This window comes from Gossypium hirsutum, chromosome A10, assembly GCF_007990345.1.
Source record: "Gossypium hirsutum isolate 1008001.06 chromosome A10, Gossypium_hirsutum_v2.1, whole genome shotgun sequence".
Lineage (NCBI taxonomy): Eukaryota > Viridiplantae > Streptophyta > Magnoliopsida > Malvales > Malvaceae > Gossypium > Gossypium hirsutum.
In genome coordinates this window covers 78,607,508-78,617,260 of record NC_053433.1, presented here as the reverse complement: position 1 = coordinate 78,617,260, position 9,753 = coordinate 78,607,508, and the positions used below count along the sequence as shown (strand labels likewise).

The 9,753-nt window shown below is 36.1% G+C and overlaps 1 protein-coding gene across 1 annotated transcript; it reads right to left on the bottom strand.

Annotated features, from left to right (window-relative positions):
* Nucleotides 1-714: 714 nt before the first annotated feature.
* LOC107896930 (protein FAR1-RELATED SEQUENCE 5) lies at nt 715-4,107 on the bottom strand. The gene is made up of 5 exons (XM_041079241.1): nt 4,069-4,107; nt 3,441-3,525; nt 3,259-3,339; nt 2,447-2,862; nt 715-1,164 (listed from the first exon to the last, which is right to left on the bottom strand). Coding segments are annotated over exons 3-5 (624 nt in total). The 5' UTR covers nt 3,260-3,339; nt 3,441-3,525; nt 4,069-4,107; the 3' UTR covers nt 715-957.
* Between the last annotated feature and the right edge of the window lie 5,646 nt (nt 4,108-9,753).

Here is a 9,753-nt window from a genome sequence, read left to right as displayed (position 1 = left end):
CTTCTAGGATTCATTGCTTCGATACCAAAGATAAAATATCTCCCTAATTAGATTTGATAGATTACGTAATGTTCCTTGAATCGATTTTCTCAATTGTGATTCATCAAACCACGAACCATGTACACTATTTGCTAATATAAATTGTCTTCTCACATAATGATCCATGCACATAATGTAACTTAATATTAATTAAATGTTAAGAATCAATAAATCAATACTTACATATACATTTTTCTTAATGTACAAAAATCATTGAGAATAAAATACAAATAATAATAATGTAAATGATAAAATTTTATTAAATTTATCTTGTCGAAAATTTACAAGTACATATGATGAGATAATTATACAAGAACACTATACCCCCGCACATATTTCGGGTGGATTCAACTTGGACAATTATATATAAAAAAAATCAGTCTTCTCTCATCTTAGTAACTATAACCTTAAAGTAATCTTCGGTAAGTTTCTTTTAAAATTAATACATATAATATAAAGTATAAGTAATTGTAAATAAATAAAACTTTTATATATACACATAATATAAAGTATAAAAAATTTAAATAATAATATTATTTTCATTTGATTGGGTGGTTCTAAGTGGAACATAGTTTTTTTTTTTTCCTTGAAGTACTTGCCACATATCCGAACACGGTTAAAATGTTTATAAACGCTCAAAACGACTCCAAATACATGATAAACTGAACATAACACTACTAGAAACATACTCATACTTAACATTCACACCCGAGTTCAAGTAATATAGGCCTTCTTTAAATAAAATAAAGATACATCAATTCCATTTTACCTGTGTATTTTCTCTGATACACTAGCTTTTAAACCACCAAATTGATCATGTCGATCGAAAAAGGAGAGATTTCATGAACTGATAAAACAACTAGAGATAACTAAATAAACAAACACAATTAGGCATAGAGGGAAAAAAAAGAGAGGAAGCTATCTACCGCTTAAAAGCTCCTTGGCTTCAGCATCAAGTTTTTTCAAATTGTCCAGAGTTCTCTGAACTTTCATTGATAAGTTATTGTTGTGATCTTCAACTTCTTTCACAACTGCTAGTAGCAGCTCGCGATATGATGCACTTAATCGCTTCTTAACCCGCAATTCTGCAGTTAGTTCCTGGATTTTGTTATCCTTCTCCTCATCCTATAATTCATAAGAAAACAATAATAATCAGAACAAAGAAACGAGGCAGACTTGTCTGTGCCAGTAAGATGATATGAATTTGATGATATCATGAAACCAATCATCTCCCAACTAAGCATAACATGATATTTTAAAACTTGATTGCTCAAGAAATTTAAGTAGCAATTTATTGCTATAAACCACATTGAATTGATAACGGTATTATGAAACACAGTCTAAACACTAATGTGGACTTCTACCAGTACATACTCGTCCTAAACACATTCTGTCATGTTTTTTCCTTATTTACTTTTCTGTCTCTTATTTCATAATTTAATCATCAATGTCATCTCAAAATTTCCTTCAAAATTATATGCTTGAACGAGGTAATCAGAATCATTGTTTTTTATTTTCAAATAAAACAGGGATTTCAAGAAAAATATCAGCTGAATTTCAATGTCTTCATAAAAGAGAGTGTCTTTAACTGCATGAGTGACAACAAGTGCAATAAAAGTTCATCATCAAATAAATATCTAATCATATAAATCAACCTTTATTGATCCAAGAAATGAACTACATTTTGTGTTACAATAGTCCAAGAATCCTAAAACTTAAGTTTTTTAAACCTATCAGAGTTGTTTTTGCTCAAGGTTTCTGAAAGAGTTAAAATTTATAAAACACCCTCCTATAGTAGCAGATACACAAATGGAACATTTAGGTCCCTTATCACCTGGAAAGAACTAACTGACAGTATCAAATTTATGCACTGCCACTTTGGTACCACACTCATCCAACTAAATGCCTCCAGCCGAAACAGATAAAGTATCAAGACATGATGAAAAGAAGTAGAAGAACACGGATAAGATAATCTACGTAATCTTACGAGAAAAGAACATATATCATACAGAACAAGCCAATGCGGAGAGTTGAGTCTTATACAACTAGGAAGGAAATGGTAAGAAATATGTCAGTTGGGAAAAGGAGAGCTCTAAAACGAGACACAATGACAGTAAACAAGCACCCTGATGATAAAAAGTTACAGTGATCCTTTCTGTATAAATTATTGGTGAATTTCTAACCCACAAAAACAAGAAAACTATCAGTCCAATAGTTAAGAACAATAAAACTTCTCTCAAATGATTGTGATCAAATTTGTTCCGGAAGGCTAATAAATAGATATTTCTAAAGACAAAATGCTAGAAATTTACATGCTCAATGGATAAAAAATACAATGTAATATAAAGAAATTCTGTCCCATGCTTTTTCATTTCACAGGTAATTAACCAAGGATTTAAAAGCTTACAAGTGTTCTGCGGCTTTCTCCTAACTGAATCACCAAAGGATGATTATGGTCCCTCACGAATTTCTTGATCACCCATCTCCCGTTCTTGTCCCTTCTTAAATGAATCATTGCTGAGCAGCTTTCTTGTTGCTTATCTTGCTTCTGAAGTTCAACTTTGGTCTGACCATCATGGTAACCTCTACATCCAAGTCCACGAGAGAAGAGTAACCCATCACACTCTGACTTATGTGAAGATAGAATACGAGTCAAGAATCCTACTTGTCTTGCATAATCATCATAAAACGTTTTGGCAGCCCCTTCTGATTCAAATATCATACCCACATAAGGTTCCTGAATTGTGTCGTAGTCATGCACATTCGATTCATCCACAGTTGAAACTTCTAGTCTACCATCAACATCATCCACTTGTTCACCCACTGAGGCACACAGATTGGTTAAATAAAAACCAAAACAAGACATCCAACCAACATAAACAAGTAGTCAGTGATTGGTAGGAAATTGCATGCTTAAAGCACAAATATTCAAATATACATGAGAAAAGAAAACGGGACTAATTAAAGAAATAAATCATCTAACATGCAGAAGAATGAAATGAACCAACATCGATGATAAGGAATCAAATGCCTCAACTACAACCACCCCCACCCACTTCCTCTTTTCCAATTTGGAGATATTGCTAGACATAATATTAGGGTAAAACACAGTCGACACCCTAGTAAAAAGGTTAAAACAGTAAAACTTAGAGCCACCAAGTAGATGATACAAATCACATAACTAACAAACATTATCAATGAGGAATTGAATGTCTCAACTATAATCATCCTGCCCACTTCCTCTTTTCCATTTGGGAGATATTGCTAGACAAAATGTTTGGTAAAACAACAGTCGACACCCTTGCAAAAAAAAAAAAGGTAAAACGGTAAGGCATTGAGCCACCGCTCAGATAATACAAATCACATAACAAACATCGTTGATAAGCAGTCGAATGTCTCACCTACAATCACCCTCCCCCACTTCCTCCTTTTTCGTTTTGGAGATATTGCTATACATAATGTTCGGGTAAAACACAGACAGACGCTCTTGTAAAAAAGTTAAAACAGTAAGACATAGAGCCACCATTCAGATTTCAGATGATACAAATCACATAACTAAGGAAGAAGTTTATTTCAACACTAAATTGATAGCTGCTATTTGGTTATGATCCATTTCCGGTCAGCATCAAGAAAACTGCAATCATGGGCACTACTAGTATACAACAAACTCTAAAACATAATGAATAAATAATTGCACCAATAATATTCCTCTTCAAAAGTAAGATTTAATACTTCAAAAAAAAAAAAGGCTTTCACATATCAACTCCATTAAGGTAAAGTTATATTTATGCTAAAATTTTCATAATATTCTAGGATATAAAATAATTAAAAATAGAATTAAAAAAAAAAACAAAAAGCTGCCTGACGACAAAAGGAAATTCGAAATTGAGCATGTGAAAATACGTAAAAAAAAAAAGTTGTAAAATTTCTAGGGTTGTGTTTTTCTATTATTAATTCAAGAAAAGAGCACACAGAAAATGCTATTTTTAAAAAAATTTAAGTGAAAAAAAAATGAAAGATTAAACTCACTCGAATTAAGAGGGATTCCGTTAACAGACGGTGAAGAATAAGAATGAAGAGGGAAGAAGACGAGAGAACGAAATGATATAAAAATTAAAAGGTTAAACTCTATAAAAGGTCCTTGTATTACGCTTTTTTTTGTATTTAGTCCTTATACTATAATATCATTTCTAATCCCTTTATATTATAAAATAATCAGATAAAATAATACTTTAAATAGATAATTTTCTCATATCTCTTTTTCATTTACGAAAGAGTTCTATTTATAAGTAAATTGAAATTCAATGCAATACAATAAATAAAGTTTATTTAAGTGCTTCATTAACACATTAAACAACTTGCATAATGAATGAGAGGTTTTACCTTATAAATGAGGGGGTTAGAATATGGACATTCACATTTATTTGTAACACTCCCCCTTGGATGTCCACTAGAGAAAATTGTGCCTCATTAAAACTTTTATTAGGAAAAACCCTACGGGATAAAAACCAAATGAAGGAAAAAAAAGTACATAATCTCCTATTACAAGTTGCCTCGTTAAAAATCTTTACTAGGAAAACCCAGTAAGGCAAAACCTTGGTTAAAGGAAAAGAATACAACGTGTTTTGGACTCCCAAAATGGCAACATCACATTATATCTTTGAGTCGATGCATTCCAATCTTGTTTCGTAGCCTTTCAAATGTTGAAGTTGGCTGTAACGCCTCGAATTTTGGGGCTAAAAGGTTTTGGGTTTTGTGGTTAAGGTTAGTGATTTGGTGGTGCTATTGAGTTTAGGGGGGTTCGTTTAAGTGTCAAAATAGGCTTGCTGGTTTGGTGGTTGGTTGTGTGTTAGTTTGCCTCAGGGATCTGGGTTTGAATCTTTAAGGGTGCATTTCTGGATAGGCAATTTATTTTATTTTGTTTTAAATGAATATTTTTAATTATTATTGTTATTTTTGTTTTGTTTTTATTTTGATTTTTATTATTTTTCACTTCTTTTTCACGTTTTATTTCATCCATTCTTTTTGGCTTTTGTTCTTCCTTGGCTTCTTTATTTTTGAATCAGTGGTATGGTGGTTTCGGCAGAGCTTCATTTTCTTTGTCATCGAGTCAGCATCAGGACGTTCTCGATTATCAAAACAGGTGTTGGTTTCGAAACTTGCTATTTTAAATTGTGATTTGTGAATTGGTTTTGATGGAATATGACAAATTTTGGTGTCTTTCAAAAATTGATTGTTAAAGTTCAATAGTACTGTTAAATGACGTGGAAATCCGCTTGGGTTGGTGTGCTTCTGAGTTTCATCGACTGAGGGTCGACTTAGTTACTGGAAGAGCTTGATTTTCATGCTGTTTAGAGGTGTTTTTAAGGCCACAAAGGTGTGTGCTGGTTCACACAACCGTGTAGAGTTAAGATTTAGGGTTTTCAGGTAAAATTTGGTGCCACATGGTCTGGCCACACGGTTGTGTGGCTGATTTAGGGATTTTTATCATTTCCCTTACAGTCGTGTCCCCTGAGCAAATGGACGTGTGTGTTTGGGAATTAGAGTTTGAGTAATTTGGTGACACACGGCCGTGCGGCTAATTTGGGGATTAGGGATCCCACACGAGCGTGTGTTCTTTACACATAGCCGTGTCTGGTGGGCACACGGGCATATGAGACCTTCACACTGTCATGTCAGCCCTATGCTTAAAATTTATCGCAAATGGACTGAGAGTTACACGACCTATTCCTATGGCTATGTCCTTGGTCCACACGGGCGTGTGCTTTAGTCACTTGGCCGTGTGCCTCTCTTCACATGGGCGTGTGCCTCTGCCACACGGCCATGTGCCCTTCCTCACACAGGCTTTTGATCTCTCATACAGCCTAGGCATTACTACACGGCCAGAGCCCACAGTCGTGTGGTTTTAAGACACTTATATTGGTTCTGCGTGTATTTCTGATCTAAATATATGTTTGTGTGGGTGCTCCGACCCTTAGCTAAGTTTAGGGAATGTGTCCTAGACTCGATATCTGTGATGATTGCATGTGATGTGTGATTTTGAATCTGGTCTGTGGAGAGTATTGCATATCTATTCCTTCTGACTAATTGTGTAAATGTATCTATTCTCTGAATTTGTGTGCATACATACCCTTGCATGAAGTTAAGGATTTTGGGTGGGTTAATAAAAAGAAGAGAGTCTGATTCTGATCTGATAGGGCAGTTCTACTGAAATTTACTCCTACAATGATTTATCGCACTGTACTACAGGTGCGTCAGCTTTGCTGCGTACTGTTTTTTATCCTGGTAGTTAAGATTGTAACTTGTTTGTACAGCGGATTACTGCATTGCACTGTACGATACATACGCCAGCTTTGCTGCGTATTGTTATATGAGTTGCTTAGTCCACATATGTGGTGTGCTAGGTTGGATGGGCCTTCGAGGTCCTATGTAGTGTGTTTCGGCTGGATGAGCTTAAACAGCTCTTATGGGGTGTGATCGGGGGACGGAGAGGTGTGTTGGCTGGATGGGTGGGTTTTATTTGACTGCATTTCATCCATGTCCATGTGTATGTTCTGGGTGCTTGACTGTTTGACTAAACTCTGTCTTTTCGTTTGTGAATTGATGTGAGTGCAATTTCTGTTCTATTGTGACGTTAGTTCCAAATTTCTTTCTGACGTGGTGTTTTTCTGTAAATCTGATGCAATACTGATTTGAATTCAGAAAATGTGTTTTTAATCTTGTTTTGGTCTCATACTGAGCTCGAATAACTCACCCCCTCTTAGTGTTTCCCTTTGAGGTACCCTTTTCTAAATTCTGACGTTGGGCTCGGTGTGCGGAGGTCTCGGACAGTCCTGATGAAATTGAATTATTATCAGTTTGCATTTTCAATAACTATTTGATTATTTGGTTTTGAACTATAAATTTTTTTATAAAGCTGTGTGTAACAGCCCAATTTTGGGGCTAGTCAGAATAGTGGTCTTGGGACCACAAATCTGAAGTTAGAAAAATTATTTTATTATTATTTTGGAGTCATAGCATGTTATTAGTAGTGTATGAAAATTTTGGCGAGTTAATTTTGATGTTTATGAGCCCAATTGCGTAAAAGGACTAAATCGCATAAAGTGCAAAAATCTTAAATTGATAGCTAATGGTGTTAAATTGTTATGAATCTCAGTTTGGGGGTCTTTAAAGGGAAAAATACCTTTAGATCTTAGCTTGGCCGACCATGGGTGACAAAAAAAATGCTAAAAAGTCAACATTATGTAAATGGATGACATAATGTGTAATAAAATAATGCCTAAGCCTAGCTATCATCTTTTCTTTCTTTCATTCTTCCTTCTCCCACTGATTTTTCAGCCATTTTTAGGGGTTTTGAGCTTCAAAAATTTCAGCAACTTATTCCTCTTGCAAGTAATTGATTTACATACTTTTGTTAATGATTTTTACAGTTTTGGACCCCTTGAAGCATAAGCTTTCTATTAAGGGGACTATTTTGCAAAATGGTTGAGAGTTTAGGGTTTTTCCATGAAAGCATATGTGTAGTTTTCTAAAATTTTAAGAAAGAATATGAGTGTAATGCCCCAAAAATCAAAGCAATTATTTTTGTATGTTGTGTTGCATAAATGCATGCTTGCTTCAATGGTTAAGTGTCCGGAGAACTGTTGGATAAGTCTTGAGTTCAAGCCTTGGCGTGTGGAAAATTATTGTTTTTCTTGAATTAACCCTGTCTCTAGACAATAGGTTTCTTAAATAAATATGGTTAAGTTGTGTCATAAAAAGCTTGCTGGTTCAGGGGATAGTGGCGTGTTACTGCAGCTAGGAGACTTGAGTTCGAGTCCTGTTGTACGCAAAGGGTGTTTATTTTACTGCTGCACCATGTAAGAGATTGAATGTCAGTGGAAATCTGAAGCTAGTAGGCGGTTGGAGTGTTTAGGGGTGAGGGAGTTGTGTAGCCAAAATTTAGGTGGGAATTGGGGGGATTTGAATAGTGATCGGTTGGAGTGATGTGGGGAGGGATCTTAAGAGAGAATTAAGGGAGGTTGAGGGGGTGGTAGTAGTTTGTCGAAAGTGGGATTCTCTATTATGTCAATTCAGTCATAGGCTTTTGGGTGCCGAAATTGTGTGGTTTTTGCTTCCTTTTTTGGATAGCTATTGTTTCTTTTTACTTCTTTCCTTTCTTTGGTTTTGGGGTTTTGTTGATAGCCGAATACTGAGTGTGACCATTCGGGGAACATGTCATTTGGGTTTTGCTCTTCAGTAGTGCCTTGCAGACCGACCTCCTATGTTCTCTCTACACCTTAGCGGTCATTCTTTCCCTTATTTTTCTGTTGACCGAACACCCTTCTCAAACTTGTACGGGTTTTAGTCTCGATTTTGTTGATTCTTCCTTCTCCCTTTCCTTCAATCTACTTTCCCTAAACCTATTGCATCTTCTTCCCTCTCCTTCCATTTGAATACTTAGGCCAATTTCTGTTTAGTTCTCTCTCCAATCGTTTTGATTTTTGTAATTCTTCTTTGAACAATCGGTTGGTGCCTGGTTCTTCTCTAATCACTCACCCTTTTTTCTTTATATAGTAATATTGTTTCTAACTTCTTCTGTTACTGTCGTTTATGGCTAGAAGCGTGGGTGCTAGCCTTGCTTCTACGGTGTGGGATTTCGTTTGAGATAGAAGACCAATTGTGTTCCTTCTTTAGAATCGGTTTTACGATTTTGGTAAGTGATATATACTGGTTCAACTGTTATGCGAATGTTCTAATAAAGGTTAATAGATTTCAGTTTGGGTGCAGATGATCTGTAGAGCCTATAATCAATCTTCAGTATCGATTGAAGTGAGAGGAGTCTTAATCGTTGAGCAAGGCAAGTGTTAATTTATAATTTAGTTCAGTTTTATTTAAAGGATTGTTAACCCCATAGATTAAAAGACTGATAGTGTATCGTGTTCATATAGGTTTGGGGAACCACTCGAGCTATTCGCACATTTATCGCAACCTTGTGTGTAATCACACTACTTCAATCGTAATTCGGCAAAAGCCGAAAAATATGGCTAGTGTCGCTACATGAGCGTGCGCTCGCTCGTGTGGTGAACCGAATGCACAAATCATGGGCATTCGATCGTAGAGGCCACCATGAGCGATTTCATGGGCTTAGGCTGTTTTGGGCCACGTTGGGCCAAAATGGACCGTGTGGGCCCCACAGGCTCGTGGCCCCACACGGGTAAACCACATGGACGTGTGAAGATCATTGGGCTAGGCTGTGTAGTTCACACGACCAAGGCCATTTTTGGGCTCGTGTGGCCCCACATGGGTCGTATTATGGGCTTTGGACCCATTTTCACTGATTGACTGTTAAGGTTGCACAGGTCGCCCGAGATGACTGTGGACCTACTGTTGGGCTAGTAAGTATACTTCGATCCCATGCTGATGAAATGACTGTTATACCCTTATGAGGTAAAAAGACTGATATGCCCCTATGATTTGTATGACTGTATTCGAGCATGACATTTTTGCATACACGTATGATATTATGACATAACATGTTGCATGAGGGTGGGTTTGATATATTTGGAGGAAGTGTACTGTACTGGCAGCTCTACTGCATATATTGTTTAATGCCGCAGCCGGTGCTATATTTTGGAGGGTAGGGATAGGTGGGTCGATTTTATCCCCACATGGAGTGTAGGGCTAGACGGAGTGGAGTGTAGAGGATGGATAGGTAGAACTTCTAATTGTATT